Below are 20,612 nucleotides of genomic sequence, written 5' to 3' on the forward strand. Positions count from 1 at the left end.
TACTTATATTAACAACTTCTTGTTGTTTTTTTCTCTCCCGAAAATAGAAATACGTTTGTAGTTCTTACCAAAACCAGACACATATACATACAGAGATTGGAGAATCATCATTGTCTTTATTGACAGCAGATCATCTAGAGGGACCCCGTTTATGGGTATGTTTTTCCTAACAGATTATTCTTGCATATATATTAAGTTTAAACACAATATCATGGCCTTATATTACTGGTTATTATTGTTATTGCAATCAGGTTTATTATTAAGATGTTTATACACAACCGAGGCCAAAGAGAATAATTCCAGAGTTCCATTTAGAAATCCTTTACGAAAAATGGCAGCATCCTAACTAAATGTTTTAACTTATATGTTCGCATATAATATGTCGATTTCATCTTTATTCACATCGGTATACGTGTATATTGGGCACTTGATTGTATTTTATCTAAGGCTATCATATTTGTAAGCATTATGAAATTTATGATTGTACCACTTTTAGATGGAAACTTTTTTTTTTCTTTTATAAGATCAATGTGATTTGATATAAAGTCTGTAACGATGCTTTATGTACATGTACTAAATACATATGTTGTGACGATCTTTTATCATATGTACATGTACAGCTGTAAACATTGTAGATTCTTTGAATCAACAGCTGTAAACATTGTAGATTCTTTGAATCAACCTTGTCTCAAAAGTGTCATGAAATAAAGTCAAACTATTCTTGCGTATTTGCCATCTTGTTGTATACATGTCTGGTCGGTCAAAAAAAAGATGATATGCGCAAATAGGATTCAGGACTGGAGGGACTGGTCCCAGTTTTGTACTTCAAGAGATCAGATACAGCGGTAATAAACATTGTTCATGAACGGACGGAAGGTAATTTGATGATGTCCTAAAAATGCATATCTTCTTGGTTTCGTGATTGAATCTATTAGCTAAAACGAATTTTATTTCTCTAACCATTATTATTACAGACCCGCTTCAGACACTGATACCCCGAATCATGCACGTGCACTGGCCAGCTGACAGTTTTATAGTTATTTTGATTTTCTGTCTATATATAGGTTATGGTATATCTTTAAACATTTTTTTCCTGAAACATGTATGTTTATGATATTATAATTTATTAGATAGCAATTTTAGATTAAATGATTTAAAACAAAAAAACAACAAAGAATTCAAGTCAACGATGTAAGCCTCGCATGAATATAATATATAAAGATAGATAATCGCCGTTTTGTATTTTCCTTCAAACGGTTTATTTTTGCCTCTTTGTTTTTATATAATGTCTGACAATCATTAAAGTTATATTTTTAAATAGGTCTCTGGGCAAATCCTAGTGCTTAGATTTAATTTACAACGCGTCCGCCTTGTTATAAATAGCTCAGCACTGCTGGATTTAACATGGCTTTTATGTCGGCAAACAGCGAATTAATCCAGAGGCGCTGTATAGAAAAGTATATGAACACCTTTGCTGTTAGCAATGCACTGTACCTATCACAAAGCACAGCGCGCTGTCTAGATCGATACTCGATACAGGTATATAATCAATGGCCACAACGACATTGTCTAGCTGGTTTACCTGGACGCTTATTTTACCGCCAACAATCGTCCAATCAAATGCTCCGACACATCTGCGTGAACGCTCGAGTGATCAGCGGTATACTAGCCTTGAACTCCCATTTAGCCTTACCGCATGGCTGTAAACAAAGTCAATGGCCACATCATTGCCGTATCTGCCGGCCGTTTTATATATGTACCTAACTTCAGAGATAAGCACGAGGTCTAGATCTGGTAGGGTTTACTTGTAATATCCGACGCATGTTCGGTTTATTTACAATGACCTAACAGCTTTTCATTTAATTTTCGCTGCATGTAAAATGTTAAAACGTAACATGTTATAATCATGGCCAAGGACTTCGCAACACTACCACAAATATATAAAACTACTGAAGAAGTCTATATATGAAATGTTTCTGAATAAATTAAATGTTTTAATCTACCTTCGTCTCTGTTGTAACAAGGATTTATAAGTTTCACTTATAAATCCTTGCTTATGAGAAAAGAAAACAATTATAAAGAATTTCATTTTTATTCTTTTCACATTTTGTTGATACAAACAGTTTCAAAATATACAATCTATAGTACAAATGTGATTTCAAACAGTAATCAAGTTGAGAATTATACCAATATATAAATTTCATTGAGCATAATAAATTGGCAGTTTGTTTCAAGCATAAATATGGCAACAGCCAGGCATATAAAAAATCTGGCTAAAATGTACAAATCTTGGAAGTTATATGAAACAAACACGGCAGTGTATTTTAATGATAGACAAGACCACGTGTCTTGGGATAACAGCAAACAGCATGTATATTCAGATTTAAGTATTATATATAACACGAAAAATAAATGATTTTTGTAACAATAACGCTAAGTATACAATATTAAAACACTTATAAATGTTACAAGTCCGGATTAAGATCGCTATCTTTCAATGTCTGTACATAGTAATAGTTTCTAGATAAACTATACACAGCACGCCAGCGATACACATGGCATGGCTAGCTCAGCCAATCAGTGCAGAGTATAGCCGGCCGATGACACAATGCCTGTCAAAGTAAACCTGACGCGGGAAATGGGTTGTAAACATCGACTGGGTCTGTGTTTACCATGTGGCCAACATACCAAAGGTAGATAGCCTACCTGTACTGTCTCAATCAGGAAGGCCACACTTAGCAAACAGGACAGTAACTAGCTGCGTTTAAATTAGCTGCCTAGTAAATCTAGAACAATGAAAACATGTCTGACAGAAATTCTGTCCCTGATTATTTGTAATTATAATTCTTATATTTTTTCTCCTGAATTTTGAAGCCTCACATAATTATGCGAGACATCTGAATTAATACCAATTAATATATTGTACCTTGTTATCAACTCCCTAAAGGCTAAGCTTTCTGGAGTATATATTTTTTTCCACAATTATGTAACAACTGTCATTTCAGTGTACATTGTATCTTTAGGCTGTCCATGTATATTTCTTAATCCAGTAGATATCGAGATAAGAATGAAGTCCTGAGGCAGTTAGAAACAATGAAATCACTACATGTCAATTTTGTCAACAAGGTAAATAATTACATGTCCATTTAAAATAGTTGCATATTATATCCCCTTTAGCTGCAACAAATGAAACTTTCAGAGTACTATTTGTGTCTCAAAATGTCATTTCATCTGTCCATGATTTTGTGTGTTTTTCAATCGCAGATTAAAGTATGTACTTCCCAAGAGTGTGTTTGATTTCACAAGGACATGAATGACTTTTTTGGAGATTCACGCACTTTTTCCTCACACTTTTGCTTTTCCAGTTGACTCATTGCAACATCTACAAGCATGAGGAAAGCATTGAAGGATTCTGGGGTGTGGGTTGACTCTGGGGGCGATGGTGGAGGGGTGTTGTCATCGGATGGGTATGAATCCTTACGGACAAGTTCATGATTGGAAATGGTTGAATGATCCTGGGCTGGGACACGGTCAAATCGCTGAGTGTAGCTATGCTCGTGGAACCTATTTGACATACCATCACTTGTATCGGACACAGACTCCGACTCAGAATTAAAGTCACTTGATGAAGATGCTTCACAATCAGACATATAGCCGTCAGTGTCTATGAGAAAAGGCATTCGGGACCTGTAGATGTCATCACTGCCATCATAACTACTCTCCATGTTAGCATCGTCTCCAGTAGTGAATGTAACCCGGTCCAGCAGGGATTGTTTATGTTTTCTGGTGATGGTATATTGGAGTGGATCTTGGCCATCTTTCTTTATCATTTCAGGTAGAATCCGCCTCCTTGCGTTAATGAACCAATTGCACACTTGAAGAACTGTCAAGTTGGTAGCACTTGACAGAGACACTTTCTCCTGATCAGAAGGATAAGCATTATATCGATGCTCGTGGAGCCAAGTTTTCAGAATCCTCACTGCTTCTTTCGGCAAATTTCCCCTTCGTTTTCTGGCGTCAATCTGAGATCTTAGAGGATCTTTCTTTTTCTCGTGGAGATCATGTTCATCCTGATCAGATCCAAAGCAGTGTTCCCATGGACGGGAGAATTTGAAGTCGCGTCCTGTAAACAAATTAACAAAATTTAGTAAACTATTCAACAGCCTTATTAAAACATATTCCCTAAAAAAAGAAAATGAAGCATGTAGTAAAACAGAAGTTTCTTTGTATTCTAGTATGGCGAGTAAATGTCTAGTTGTGATGACATTTCAAATTCGACCCACTATAAATATAGCTATGACTAATAATATAGCACGTAAACGTTGCACAAACGTCGTAACATTCCACTTTGAACACAATAAACAATTCATGTTAAGTAATTAACAATGCCAAACAGTGAAAGCCTTAAATCAAGAAGCCATGTTTTGACCTAACGCGGGAAATCTCCTCGCTAGGTAAATAAATAGACCGACATCCGGATCGGCCATCGCGCTGGATTTCAATATGGCAAGCATGGTTAAGTCGCTAGAACCTCATTGGTATAGTGATATCCAGTCAAAATTATATATTTAGAAGCATTAATGATACAGTTACTCGGATACATTAAAATATTTACATAAAAAAATTCAAATTATCAACAAATAACAAATGAATGTGACTAGTCTTTGTTAGCAGAGCACGTGGTCCGTAACGTCGGATACGTCAAACATTTGACAGCTGTAGCAACTCCGATAAATTAACATGTTTTACTCAACAAAATGCATTAAAGAGTAACTTACCTCGCTTGACTTTTCCTGCGTCAGTCATTTTTCAATAAAAGCGTTGATATTATAGAGAATTAACGAGAAAATCTGCAAATACACCTCAACATAAATTCTTGACACTTCCCTCCAACCACGCGGTGTAAACTGCCAACCTCGTGGTGAGCATTTGACAATCGCTGTACCACGTGTGCAATTACCATAGAAGTAACGCGCACTCTGGTTGGCTGTTTAAATGAAAGCGTACATTTGATTGGTTACAGTCTGAGCGTGATATTTGGAGCCAATTTGCAGTGCTTGGCACGAAATGTCATTTTTGAAATTTGTTTATCATCAGGAATACACACGGTTGTGATTTTGACAGCTGTCAACCTGGACATTTCAGATGTGGAAATATCTAAACCATAAAAAGGTTATTTCTTCCCCGAATTAAAGTAGAGCAGTTATTAAATTCGTATAGGTTTCGTTCTCTTTGTTATGGCTCTCCCGCTTTATTGTAAACCACGTGACTAAGGGAGGTAAATAAGGTAAACAACAAAATGATTAAACAAAATACTATAGGCCAATCGATAGATGCCTATTGTTGTCTTTATTTGCAACCCATTGCCGAAAAACCATGTCACACAGTAACTAATTTTATCAAACACCACAATGATCACTATTTACTTTTCTGAATTATTTTTTAAACAATAACAAAGATTTTGCTAGACAGGTAAAGTGTCAGGAACATAACTCATCCGTACGTGACATAATTCACTTAGGATTTAATTATAATTAATTAACAGCTGGACGTTGGCTGATTAATGCCATTTCGTCTTTTCACCCTGGAAAAATGAAAATTAAATATCTTGATTCTCGTCTTTTCTTGTTTTAATTTTCATCTTTTCGCCCGGAAAACACGAGACACAGAAATAATTAATTTTCGTTTTTCAGGGGCGAAAAGACGAAATGGCATAAATCAGCTACCGTACAGTCGTGCTCTTGAGTCTCATTAATGTCCCATCAAATTATTATCTAATTATTCGTCAAATTCATGAATTTGTATATTAATGCATTGCAGATAAACTTTATCTAATGATGGAACTATAAAGAAAGTTTCCTTCGATCCATAATATATGGTAGTTAATTAAAACGCAATTTAATACAAGCACCATTATATACGTTTGTAATAAAAATTGAGGAAAAAATACCGAATTTTACACGTATTTATTTTTTCCCACGTGCATAATTCTGTTATATTTTTGAAAATGTTACCTGTATTTTATTATTTGGTATAATTGGTTCATGTTATGTTTTGTGTGAATGTAACCCGCAGGGATAAACTCTCGAATAAAAGAATTATGAGTGGATACAAAAATATCCGGAAATATCTCGGAATGGTCCCGTGTAAGGTCACACCCCGGGGTGTTGGAATCCACACCACAACTCACACACGCCTTGGCCCCACCCCTAAGAACAATTGTTTTGATGACGTCATGCAGACATAAGTTGTTGTGCTTATGTAAGTGTTGGTTAATCTTGTGCTACATACACAGCTCCTATTTATTTAACCATTGCTCAAACATCCTGGAGAAAAAAAGCAAATAAGTCTGGTCGTGAGAATAAGGTGGTTTCTTCTACAGTATAAAGAATGAGTGATCCTGTTTGTTTGCTTTAATTAGCGAGTAATGTAGACGAAGTGTCGCCGAAAACTCAAACGATCTTGAGTAATGTTGATAACACAACGCTAGGTGTTTTACATATTCATTAAAAATATGCTCAATTGTCGGTAATTGGATTGAATATTTATCATGTCAGAAATTGATAATACAATATTAACACAGGGACACTACATTAAACCTACATATACAATAGTAAAAAAGTACTCAGAATGCGCTTAATATTAATTTCATTAACTGAAATCCATTATTACATTGACATTAAAATACAGACAGGCTGGAGGGGATTATGAAAGCTGTTCATTCATAAAAAGCTTATCCGGTTGAAATACATTTTACAAACAGAAAAGTGAAGAAAAACAATATACACAAACATGGAAAAAAGTTATTGCGGAGCTCATGTTGCCCAAATGCTGAATTTAGAATTCGTCCCTTTTATTTATTTATTGTATGTTTAGTTATTTAAAAATGCTGAATTTAGAATTCGTCCCTTTTATTTATTGTATGTTTAGTTATTTAAAAATGCTGAATTTAGAATTCGTCCCTTTTATTTATTGTATGTTTAGTTATTTAAAAAAAGTTTTGATAAAACATCACACAAATTAAAGTGACTTTAAATAGAACGTAAATATAGAATTATTTTATCTCTATTTTTTTAATTAAATTAAAATTCTTAAGTCAAATTTATCTTTGATTCATTCAGTAATGATGTTGAATTACACATGTGTTTGGGCCTAACCGAGTCTCAGAAAGAAAGATATTTACAGACTTTCAATATAACACATGATATATAACAAATGAAGTGTGCGGTAAGTTCATTGCCTTGGTGTCTTTATATGAAAACACACTAAGTTTACAAAACATGTTATAATTTTAAGTTCTAACCCTCTGTTCAGAAACTGATGACGCGGGGACTTTTCTACAAATTACAGGAGAAATGAAAAGGAATTTGAGCTGTTTTTGTTTTCAACAAACATATTCTATTTTTGGTAATTTTTCCTGTGTTGTATAAAGTTACGACTGAGCTTTGCCTTCATACCAAAATTACAACGTATTAAAACCAGTATTATAAATTATAAATCAACGATACTAGTTAATATTTTTATCTAGCATGGGCCTAAAATAATTCAAAGAGTCTATGATATTTGAATTTCGAGTTTCTTAATGTGCAGTTGAGGACTTTTGTAGTAATTTTAACCTCTGAAAAAAACCGCAAGGTAAAAGATGAAATACGTTTCCAAGAGGTTTGTCAGCGACATAAATAACAAGAATGGATGCCTGCAGTAGTGTAAAAACATATTATAACTTAAACAATGAAAGGGAAAAAAAGAACAGCAATACGTTACACTTTTTAAAAGACAACTTAAAAATTAAACAACTACAAGCCATCCTTCCAGGGGTTAGTATCACTTTCGTTATGTTCACGACTGTGATAGTAATCCGACAGTGAGAGTAATCCCTCGAATATCGAGGATGCCCGCAAGTTTAAAACTTTGTATGCGTTTTAAAGATTATTGTCGAAACTTCTTTGGAGATATTGATCAGGTTAAACACTTTGTAAAGGATGTCTACATATTAATTTTATTTTTTTTTCCCAACGTATACTGGTTCGACAATAATGATAGTTTAAACATATATTTGTACAACTTCGACACTTTGTAAATAATGTCTACACATTAAAACGTACATTTTATGTTTGTACACAAGTTCGACACTTTGTAAGTATCATTTTAAAAATGAGAAAGTTTCAGTTTTAAAACCGTATTTTTGCATAATTTGAAACTTTGTAAAGACATTTTATATATTGAATATGATGAACAGTTCGACTATCTGTTCATGTCATCGTAGAACAGGTTTGACACTTGTAAGCGACGCTTTGAAGATGAACAGGTTTGACGCTACGTAACACTGTACATAAGTTACTTTGACGTTATCTTATATCGCTGTATATAAGTGATATGAAGAAGACTGGACTAGATCGATAAACTGCCCCGGGAAACCACCAGTGATAATGAGATAATCTATATATCAGACAGATAAGAAGTCAGACGTTTTGTCGGTTCGTTTTCTGGTCCAGGGTTCAAATCAATGTTTGTAAACATAGTTTACGTCTAGAGAAAAAGCTATACTTGTACATCTAAACTAACATCGAACGTGAGTTTCCATAAATTTGCTTTAAATCTTTTGTTTGATTAAATGAATGTCACATCTGTGTATCTTATCATGTCATTTTGTTTAATATATTTTTTTTTCAAAGTCTATTGTAATTCAATAAAATCCCGCAACAGTTGTTCGGGGCATACATATATAATTAATCATGTGTAAAAATTATCATTGCGTAAATGGTCTGTCTTAACTTGATTAATTTAGTGATGTAAATCCGTGTTGATACGAGATCAATATGGCAACCGCAATAACAGGAAAATGAAAATCTAAAGTGATACAATCTTGTGATCTTAGCTAGGACTTTAATACGAAAATCGCAATTCAAACGATTTTGCAAATGACCAAGAGTTGTAGCTCAGTCTCGTTATGGTATCATTGTGTGTTTATACATAGTTTCATTGAACGATTTTTTAAAGAAATATCTAAAAAGCACCCATTAAACGAATATGAAAATTAAAAAAGGTTCAAATAAATACATGTATGTCTATCGATCGTTACAAAAAGTAATGCTGACTATTCTAGAAACAAAATTGACACCACTGTTGTGTAGTAAACAATAGACCAGCCATTTGTTAAACGAGATTAATATTTCACGTGATAATTATCAGAAACCATTTTTGTCATATTTTTTTGTATTGCATTTATGATAAATCATTATGGTGTAAATTAATTCATATTTACATTGAATAGTATTATACTTTGGTTGAATACACATAAGATATTCAATAAATTCATCGATCTGCGACCTCTATAGGGACAGTAAAGTGGAAACTTAATTTGTTTATCACAATTTCGTTCCCATAACAACTGAGGATCGTGCATGTGGCCGAGATGTCCCTACTTTCTACCACTGGTAGGAAGCTCAAAGCCCCACGTCTTGTCGAATTTTTCTCTGGGTACTCAGGCTTTCTACACCTTTTATAATGGATATATTTGTATATCCAAGTGTCTGTATTGGTCATTTTCAGCCAATTTTGTATTAGTCCAGATTAAAATTCCTACGTATGGGGTACGATTTGTACTGAATTTTGATCTAGACCCTTTAATACAACGTCTGGAGATACTATATGCCTATCAGTAGCTTACCGGTATTCCCAGGTCCCTGTGATCTGGTGACACTTCGGATGGAAGATAAAGATAGTGTAGGATGGCCATCTCATGATATCATAATCAATCTGGGGATATGGGATAGGTTATCTTATTGCTTTTCCTGAATTGTGGCAATCTTTTGTTACTCTTTTATCTATAACAATGACAACATTGGTTATAAAACGAAGCATGCATACCAAGAACTAAAAACGATTCTTCGCTGTTTTTCCACGGAAGAAGTTTTTTTTCAAATGAGACTACTTGGCATAATTTAGTGACATTTGTTTAGCCAATGAGGTATAGCTGCGTGTTTTTCTTTCAGTATAAATTGATATATAATCCGTAGGCTAGGATGCCTTATTTTGTTATAACATATACATGTACACTCCTTGTTAGGCATAGATACAAATAGTATATTATGTATGATTTTTTTTCGCGTAAACATAAACATCACACGATAGAGAGATTCAAAACAAAATATTCAAATTTTAATAGCATCTGCCTATAGAAATTTGATTTCGTATGTTATCAGTTGACTAAATTAATTAGAAATTAATAACTGAATTAATCCAGGAGGGGTAAATACAATGTAGTGAATGTACATATCTCAAAGTACATGTAAATACTTTTTAAACAATACCAACGACAACAAAACGCATATACATCAAAAACACGTAAAATATTGTTTTTAAAGAGTTGTAAAAGAAGCGAAGACATGGTGTATAAGATAATTACATGTACAAGAAAGTTGACTTATCTCCTTTTTCTTCACCAAAGTTTTGAGCAGAATTTTATCAGGGATTTGTACGTGTACTTAGTCACAATAAGCTCATTACCATGTGGACATAGATAGTCAAAACCTCTTCGTGAAGCGACACGAGCTAAAGATAGAAATGTCTTGTATCTACATAACGAAACTATGCATGAACATGTCACCGTGAAATTTACATCATCACTGAATTCTATGCCACTCGTTGCTACTCGAACTTTGACCCTGTGAAGACTAAACTCTGCCCAATCATATCTTGTCGCTGTCATAGACAGCTGTGAGTAAGGTATAAGTTCTGAGAACAGTGTAGTTTAAGACAGTTGGTTTCGCTACCTGAACATGTTTTAACGCAGGGAATGTAACAGATGTTAGATATGCTATCACTAAGGGCTTCGCTCAGCTGATCAAAGTCGACACCTGTCGAGCTGGGAGAACTTGAGTGGATTGTAGGCCTTACCACATATACCAGTGTATTGTGACATATAGGTTTGAATCATTTATGGAAATTATGTTTGTCTAAACATGCTCCAAATCTTTACATGGCGTATACAGACCGGTATTTAAAGTGCATTGTTAAATCCCCTATGCATATAGCTTTTAAATTATAAAATCGTTAAGGTTCATTTTTAACTATTACATTATCGAGTATTTTAAAGATGTTCAAGGTATCAGTTAGATTATGATTTTGTCAATCTTGACAAAAGTATTTATTTAACCACTAAAATGAAGCTTACCTAGCTAGTCACAGGTAAAGCTAGGCGGATATCTATTTTTAATAAAACTTCGCATTTAAAAATGTGTCCAATCTTTGCGCAGTGTAAATATTTACATATAACATTGACAGCGACGCGTCATGTTACATAACAAGCCCTAAACAAACCATACAGATGGGGTTTTATTTTTAAAATTCTAGTTTGAGCAACGATATAGCTTTAATACATACGCATTATATTTCAGATAAGTCACAAGGGACTTGGAATAATTAGCAAACAATGTACTATGGAATGGTTGTGTGTATTTGGGGTGGATTGTAAGGTATATCGTATGTAGCATGGAATGGTTTTATATGTTTTTTGGTTTTTTTTTTGTTTTTTTAGAGGGGGGGGGGGGGGTGTTGTTAGAGAGGATAGAGGACATATACGATTCAACCACAGGAATCTGAGAATTGTTATAGTTTATATAAATACGGACCCAACAGACTGTCCATCGAACATTTTTAGACGTTTTAGGGTCTTTTGATCTAGACTCCTAAAACGTCTAAAAATGGTCTATGCACTGTTGTGGGTCCATAATTATATAAACTGTAACTAATTCTCATATCCCTGTGGATTCAAAGTTATATATTCTGCTGTTAAACATGTTATACAATGTACTAGGAAATCTCAGTATCCCCGGGTCCCTGTGCCTATGATTTTCTCTCACATACTTTTAACAAATATAATAACATTTTTTTCTGATCCGTGTGGATTGAAATTCAGTTTGAATAAAACTAAATTCGTCAATTTAAGAAAGCTTGGATGGACCTAAATGTTAGAGATGTATTTCATAAAAATAATTTCAAATGAAAAATATCAAGCAGAGGTAATGTTGCGCGTGCGTGTAATGAGAAGAGAGATGGGCTTAACAACTCAAGATATATATAAAACCAGAAACTAGTACTAAGTAAAGGCTTCTAAAGACGACATTGTATCCTATTTGAGCCTCTATTTGTTATTATATTGCACCTATTCACCTGGTAAACTCACCCGCGGTTTGGACAAAACGATTTTGACGCCATTGAAGAATGCTGGACAATACTATAGTATAAATACACCGAACTCTGTACAAACCGAAAGTAGAAATAAATTATTTTGCAATTACAATGCCTGAACTATATCTCCAAGAACACTTGAATAGATAGTTGAAATATACTGTAATTTATGGTGGCCCGTTAGTGCCATTTACTAATATCGCAATCTCGCCCTGTCAACTTAGGTCGACAACGCGAGATCGCGACAGCTCGACGGCGACAACACGACAACTCGACGGCGACGTTCGACAACTCGAGTAGACATATCAATCATCATTCATATTTAATTAGAAGACACTAAACACATTAAACATAGTGTTTCTGAGACGTCTGCTTATGTAAAAAAAAATACAGTTTCCTAAAGCGAACAGTAACATTTGAAGTTTGTAGACAAGGATAGCAAAATTCTATAATGCACAAGCATGCACAGTGGCCATTAGAATTATTTACAGGCTTTCGGCATTTGGCATATAATATAGATTCTTAAGTTTATATTTTTGATGTCAGATTTTTTTTTAAAGGTGGATAGTTTGTAATATAAATATCAGAAGCATATGTGTGTTTCTGTGAATATAAATTTCTGTGAATATGCACTCTGTATGTTTCGCGTAGGTGATTCAATTATATTATAGCTGAAATATTTTCAGTTGATTCCCATCTTCTACAAATTACTTGCTGACCTAAATTCATCTTCGAGCCCAACCTGTCGGCTGAGTAACCGTCGGATGCACCAACACGTGGTGATGTGGTACTGCTGTTGTTTCCGAAAGCTGTCGCATTGGAAATCGGGAACAATAGCACGTGCAACACCTGGACACCTTGTACTGTATTGAAAATGGAAATGACTTCTACTCCTCAACGTTTTTAGTTCCTATTGTTGGACTTATAGAATGGTCGATATCGTCAAGCTGACGCAGTAACAAGCTGACATCATCGTCGTCGTCGTCGTCGTCAAAATAAAAGAGGGTCACGAATCAACCGTAACAAAGCGAATTGACTTGAATAAGTTGATACGAGTTATGTTCCTTGGTATACCTCTCCCGCAATCAATAGGGAGCATCAATGCTGCAGAGGCTTCCACGAGTTATTCCCCTTCTTATGGGAAATTTTTTACGAGTGAGAGCGAGCTACAAAAATGTGAAAAATCCTAGCTTACATATGGTTCAGCAAACCGTCGGTGTCGGCCTATGCAATGTAGATTCATTATAACATACTATGTTGGAGAAATGCTTATAAGTCACAATAAGTTCCGATAATTGTGATACAAGATCCTTGCGCGTTGTCAGAATGTACATTCGTTGTATAATAAAAACACAAAATAGCGGTTTACTGTAATCTTCGAAAGCCGATTGGGGTCATATTTACGTCTGGGATTTTTTTTAATTTCTCGTTATTACGATTATTAAGTTGTTATTACGAGAAAAAAGTCGTAATTACGAGAAAAATAGTAAAAAAATAGTCGTTATAAAAAGAGAAAAAAAGGCGTTATTACGGAAAAATTACGAGAAAAAAAAAAAGTCGGTTATTACGAGAAAAAAAGTCGTTGTTACTAGTTTTTAAAAGTCGTTATTACAAGAAAAAAAAAGTCGTAATTACGAGGAAAAAAGTCGTATTATTATGAGTTTTAAAGGCCGTTATTACGAGAATAAAAAGTCGTTATTAAGAGAAAATAATCATTATTAAGGCGCGGAATATTATAATAACATGTTACGTACATGTATATAGGTGTCTCCCGTATGGCAAGCCAAGTTACTTTTTATTCTTTTATTCCGATATCGGAATTGAATTTCCGATATCAGAAATTCATTTCCGATATATCGGAATTAGAATTCTCGATATCGGAAATTCTAATTCTCGATATCGGAAATTCTAATTCTGATATCGGAATTAGAACAAAAATTCTTGATATCGGAAATTCTAATTCTGATATCGGAAATTCTAATTCCGATATCGAAAATTCTGATTCCGATATCGGGAATTAGAAAACAATTTCCGATATGGGAAATTCAATTTCCGATATCGGAAATTCAATTCCCGATATCGGAAATTCTCTCTACTCATTATTTGCATTGCAGATTATACTTCATTTCCGATATCGGAAATTGAATTCTCGATATCGGAAATTGAAATACCGATATCGGAAATTTAATTACCCATATCAGAATTTGTTTTCTTATTTCCGATATGGGAATTAGAATTTCCGATATCGAAATTAGAATTTCCGATAGAATTAAATTTCCGATATCAAAAATTAATATGAATTCCCGATATCGGAAATTGATTTCCCGATATCGGAAATTAGAATTTCTGATATCGGAAATTAGAATTTCTGATATCGGAAATTTAATTTCTGATATCGGCAATTAGAATTCCCGATATCGGAAATTGGAATATAAAGTAACTTGGCTTGCCATACTCCCGTTATATGGAGGGGTTTTGTTTCTCCGGTGATTAGAATCATTTAACACCAATAGTTAATTGCAGTCTAATTAATACTCTGATCTGCCGCGAGATTAAACGTACATTGTCTATGGACTATTATGATTATATACAAACTCCAGTCTTTTTAAATAACCTTAATGTTTTACTTATCCACTTTCAGTTATCAATTATACATGCATCAAAGTTTGACTATGTTTGATTAAGGAAAGTTGGATTCTCTTTATATTTAAGTCATTTGGTAAGCAAAGAAAATTCCTAAAAGTAAACAAAAATCATATTGCTTTTAAAAAAGTTATTCAATAGGGGTTTCCATGTCTTAATAGCGAAATCTGCTTTGTTATGTTTTGCTGTAGGAAACTTATTTTTTTTTATTGAATTTCCCTTTACATTTGCACTTCTATACATGCACTCTGTACGTGTAGATTGTTGGTCATTTTGTTGGCACACGGTGGAATGTAGATCGAATCCCATGTGGATTTGTTACGAGGTACTGGTCATAAGTTAGTCGTTTGCTTCGGGTACTCTGGTTTCTCAGGCACATTTGACGGATCACCAGCTGTCAATCAAACCGCACGTGATTTTGCATTTTGTATTGTGTATGCTACGTTGTTTGCGCCGACATTGAATAGAAACACGTGCGTTTTCGAGCACAATGGGTGGTTATTTTACACCTGGCGATCGGTTAATGACCATGGATGTAAATCCATTTGACTTAAAGGCCCGGTCCCACTGGCGTATAGGAAGATTTGCGAATGCATTGCGCATAAAATTGGCTGATATTCGCTGAACATACGCAATATTCGTAAATCGTACTTGTATCTGTCGCCCAACATCCGCACACGTTCGTAATTATCCGCAATGGCGTGCTTTTCCGTTCCCAGGATTTTTGAGCTGCACAAAATTTTGATTGCGGAAATCATTCGCATTAGATACGCTATTCGTTCGCAATATATACTCAATGCATGCTTATTATATGCGCTGTATATCCGCTGTTATTCGTTGATATCCGCAACTGACAGGGGTTTGCGGCTTTAGAGCGAACTGGGACAGTGTGTAAAACGAATATATAGCGTACCTATCACGTTGACATCACGAATTAAAATAAATTTGTAGCGAATGCATATTGAGTTCAGCGTTTGTATTGCGTCTGTTTTGCATTTAATTTGAGAATAATTTGCGAATGTACAACAAACGTGTTGCGTAAACCAAAACAACTGTATAAATATGGCAAAAATCGACATATTTGTCTATTATTTCCATTCCGTGGAAAAGTCGGGTGTAATAATTGGTCCTCGGCAATAATACCGATGCAGCATAACAATGGTATCCAACAACATATCAATCAAATTGTTCAAGTCATGAAATTGTTTCAAAGGCAGAAAAGAAAAAGTTTTCTGCTTTGATTTGAATTTGAAACAGACTGAACCTTCTTTATATCTGGAGGATGTAGGATGAAAGTTGCAGCTTGCTTATCTTTGTTGCAGTCGTATTGTTGTGAAAAGCGATACCGAAAGGCCCGAGCGCGATTCTTTTACCACCGTAATTCAGATGCCCTACATGCGCAATACAACCGTTCTTTCCGCTACATCTGCGCAATGCATTATTAATAGATTCGTAATATAATCGTAGCTATCGCAATACTTCCGATCTGTTTCCTCAATATATGCGTTATATATTCGTAATTGTTTGTTACGTATCCGCATTGTTGGATAATTTGACCGATTGTTCCCCTTACGGGAGAGTATCCGTTATCGTATTCGTTTTTTTTCGTGAAATATCCGCATTTGTTCGTAATAAATTCGCAGAATGTTATTAATATATCCGTAATTTATACTTGAAAATTTGTTATTTTTAGCCAATTTTGTTGCGGATGACAACGATCGGCCAAAATTTGTAAACTAAATTCATCCGTAATTAATCCGCTTCTCAGTGGGACCGGGCCTTAAATTACAAGATGACCGTCTAGATGTACTTTCTCAAAAGTTTTTTGCTCGTAATAACGACTTTTAAAACTCGTAATAACGACTTTATTCTCGTAATAACGACTTTTTTTCTCGTAATAACGACTTTGAAAACTCGTAATAACGATTTTTAAAACTCGTAATAACGACTTTTTTTTTCTCTCGTAATAACGACTTTTTTTCTCGTAATAACGATTTTTAAAACTCGTAATAACGATTTTTTTCTCGTAATAACGAGAAATTAAAAAAAATTCCCTAACGTAAATATGACCCCAATCGGCTTTCGTAATAATCCGTGTATTTGATGTGCAAAAAATGTAAAACATAGAAATAATCGTACCAACTTTAACTAGTTAAGAGACTCGATAAAAATTAGATTACTTAATATCATACTTTGTAATGTACAATGTATCATACAATTTCTGGATTTAGAATTTTTGTCAAGCCTCTAACCTCAAGTTTCAAGTTCAAGTTTTTTAATTCACCAAATGAAATAAAACAAAAGTACATGATGCATAATTGTCATCATGTCGTCAACCTGATTCCACCCAAATGGGATTCGGTTTCACCGGCATGCACATTTGCCTAAACGTGTATATATCATTGATAGTAGTTTAGATACAAGCTGAACGTTTACAGATGGTATCTTTTATTTAATTGGGTATGAATTCATAAACAAATACACACTCTCAACACTATGCAGTATGTAAATTGGAACACTGAGTGGCGTATTGTATAAATACTTCACCGCGACCACCAAGATTCCACCAATCCCTCCCCATCCCCTGTCCCCTTTACATTTCACCACCAATCCCTCTCCATCCCCTGTCCCCTTTACATTCACCACCAAGCCCTCCCCATCACCACCAAGCCCTCCCCATCCCCTGCCCCGTGTACATTTCACCACCAACTATACTATTGATACAGTACACAGAGACAAAATCCGATCCCATTCATACAAGAACGTATATGTAACCGATACGACCATTCCTACCCCCCTTCCCCAGTCCCACCCACTATATCCGAGTAAGTTGATGTTTCTGTGGTCCTGCCCCAGACAATTTCATTAGAAACAGACTAGCCAGTTCTACTATAAGCTGTAGAACCTCAAATAGACTGAGAAGAGACAGCCCAATCCAAAGTCCAATAGCCCCTCCAATATCCGACAGAAACTGGGCGTCCTGGAAAAACGGAAAAACGCATGAAATAATAGGTTTTGTCTTCCAAATTTAAATTAGAATAAAATACAACTCTACGACTTTTATTATGCTACATGATACTACTATAATTGTGAGTGATTAATGTGTGTTAGCAACATTTTAATTTTAATATGTCAATTTAAACATAATTGATTAAATTAAATACTAGGTAATCGTAATACTAATACTGTTTATGCATATATACAGTAAAGTTACGATATAACAAAGTCGGTTAGTACGAATTTTTGTATATAACAAAATAAATATCATTTCCGACAGCAACACTTTCTCAGTAGTAATGTATAATCATTTGTGTATCATTTGTGTTATTTTTGTTTATAACGAAATCATGTTCTTAGTCATTCTACACCTACGTTATGAATCTCTAATCAACTACATGACTGCTTGGATTTTCCCATAAGATTGTATTCTTGATACTATACTTGGTGCATATTATTATATTTCTAATTAATAAAAGTAAGTTTATTCGCTCGTCATTTCTGCCAGATTCGTTGTTTGAAAAAAAAAAGAATTAAAAACGAAATTAAGGCAACATTTATTTCAATTCGTTTTAACAAATCTACTCGTATATCGAACGGAATAAATGAGTTTTACTGTATAGTAGCAGCACACCGTATAGACCACTATGACGTTTTGGTATTTATTCTATTTAAAAAGTCTTCTGGCCAAAGTCTCGCAAAAATTGAAAAATGCTAAACTTGTATTGTATTATAAATCTAATATGAAGGGAAACTCATGACAGATTTTCTATTTATACAATAGTACTGTTTAGAAATAATCATAATCAGTATATGATAGAAACGAATTCCTGAATTATTACATCTGAACTATCTGCCATTACTTCGAAAATGTAAAAAGTTGAAGGGAGTTTATTTGTATAATCTTCGTAAAATGATAACTAGCCCGATGGAAACTCATGATTCAATATTTCTTATGCTGACCTCGATTTCCGGCATTTCGTTGATGTGCTCATAGTTCAGGTCTTCGTAGTAGATAGCAAGTTTTAGGAAGTTAAGACTGTCAGAAGAAATAAAAATAAATATTGCACGTATTTATCTTTATTCGTGGACTTTGTAATTTTTTCATCATTTAAAGTGATTTAACACTTTTCGTAAAGTTCAGTTACCCCGGAATTTAATTCCATCTTTAATTTTACATGGAAAGGACCATGTTTCTTCAACATTCTTTAAAGATGCTCCACCGCCGACAGAGTATAAATGATATTCATCATTTGAACAATAATTGGTGTTAAATCGTGTATAAATATGCCTAATTAACACAAAAATAATATAAAATAATTTATTTCGCCTGTTGTGCATGTGCAATCAGTACTTCATTCCATATAGAATATAGTGCCACGGAATTTTTTCGGGATGCAATTAATTATTTTTCATATTTTTAACTTTAAGTAAAATTAGAAGCTCAACCTTTTCAATGGTGGTAATAGTGTAAAGAAAGTAACTTTTGTAACTGAAGAAAAATACTAAATCGTCTGCTCCTGTTTTTGATAGTGAAAAATACCATTTGTCAGCGGTGGAGCATCTTTAACTGTATGGAATATCTTAACTGCACATCCTCTATAAGAAAGCCCCACAAAAGTAATTGATAGAAAGCTCTTTAACTTAAAATTTTATTTCCTAACTTTGCAATGCTTTTCTGTGGAGAATATTAAGTTAGGTAATTCCTTAAAGTTGAGGATACGTTAAAATAGGGCCCTGGTTGCCACCATAATTTCTTATTGTCTGAGATATTAAGAATATTGTCACGCTTTGTCCGAGTACCATGTTTTACTGTAAGATAAAAATACAATACCTTAATAAGCGTGGGTCATCTAATTGCTCCTTTAATTGGACACAACGCTCTTTGTGGTTTTGACATACACCTTGTAATAACATGTACTGTAATTGCAAAAAATTTTTATTTAAGATTGATATCGAATTCTTATATATTGAGCAATTGTTTATCTAAAACATGTAATGATGATCACTTTTGGAATAATTTGATTAACACAGTCATGCACCCTCGATTTCCAGAGGTTACGATCACTTACGATCCATACACCACTGTCATAGCAAAACTGAGGGTTCTTTTCGCGACAGTTGGTCCTCTGTAAATCTTCCAAAAATCTTCAAAGGAATCTCTACAGGCCTGTGATTGGTCTTTTTTTCTCCTGAACTGCATGATATATGTCTACGGGTATAGCTTAGGGATCGTAAGTGATCGTAATCCCTGGATATCGAGGATGACAGTCATAAGTTTTTATCGCTTAATTGATACTCAAAGTATGGTACCAAAATATGCAGAATATACATGTAAATTGTAGATAATTAATTCCTAAAACGTTCTTATATAGCACCCCCCCCCCCCTTCTCGACTTCCATGTGTTCTTATTATGGATATGATGACGGTGATAGTAACCCCTGGAGATACTCTTCGTTCCACTTTGTCAGAGTTACGTCCCTTCGTTATACTTACTGCGTAGTCATCGGTGGGATACTGGTGACTGCTTATGAACTTTGTGTACTTGTTCTCCCTAAATATCAAATATATATTTATTATTAGTTGTATTTTCAAAAAGTGCAAATCCCGAGATAAAGAGATTTAAAATAAATAACAAGTATTCCCATCTTAAATTGCTTTCTCTAGTTCAAATTACCGTTTACCATAATGCGAATACATTATACATGTACAATAAAATGATATTTTCAGAGACCTCCATGTAACTGATATACACGTATATGTATATTATATATTATGT

At 34.2% G+C, this 20,612-nt stretch overlaps 1 protein-coding gene across 1 annotated transcript; it reads right to left on the bottom strand.

Moving 5' to 3' along the window:
- Positions 1–2,073: 2,073 nt before the first annotated feature.
- On the bottom strand, positions 2,074–4,938 carry LOC138325249 (homeobox protein TGIF2-like). Its single transcript, XM_069270762.1, has 2 exons — positions 4,779–4,938; positions 2,074–4,123 (listed from the first exon to the last, which is right to left on the bottom strand). Exons 1-2 carry the CDS (start codon positions 4,804–4,806, stop codon positions 3,300–3,302), a joined length of 852 nt encoding a protein of 283 aa, XP_069126863.1. The 5' UTR covers positions 4,807–4,938; the 3' UTR covers positions 2,074–3,299.
- Between the last annotated feature and the right edge of the window lie 15,674 nt (positions 4,939–20,612).

Source organism: Argopecten irradians, chromosome 6 (assembly GCF_041381155.1).
Source record: "Argopecten irradians isolate NY chromosome 6, Ai_NY, whole genome shotgun sequence".
Classification (NCBI taxonomy): Eukaryota; Metazoa; Mollusca; class Bivalvia; order Pectinida; family Pectinidae; genus Argopecten; species Argopecten irradians.

Coding starts and splice junctions, on each gene's coding strand:
- LOC138325249 (XM_069270762.1), bottom strand. CDS start 4,806: ATGACTGACGCAGGAAAAGTCAAGCGAG. Junction 4,124..4,778: donor CGCAGGAAAAGTCAAGCGAG/GTAAGTTACTCT, acceptor ATTTGTTTACAG/GACGCGACTTCAAATTCTCC.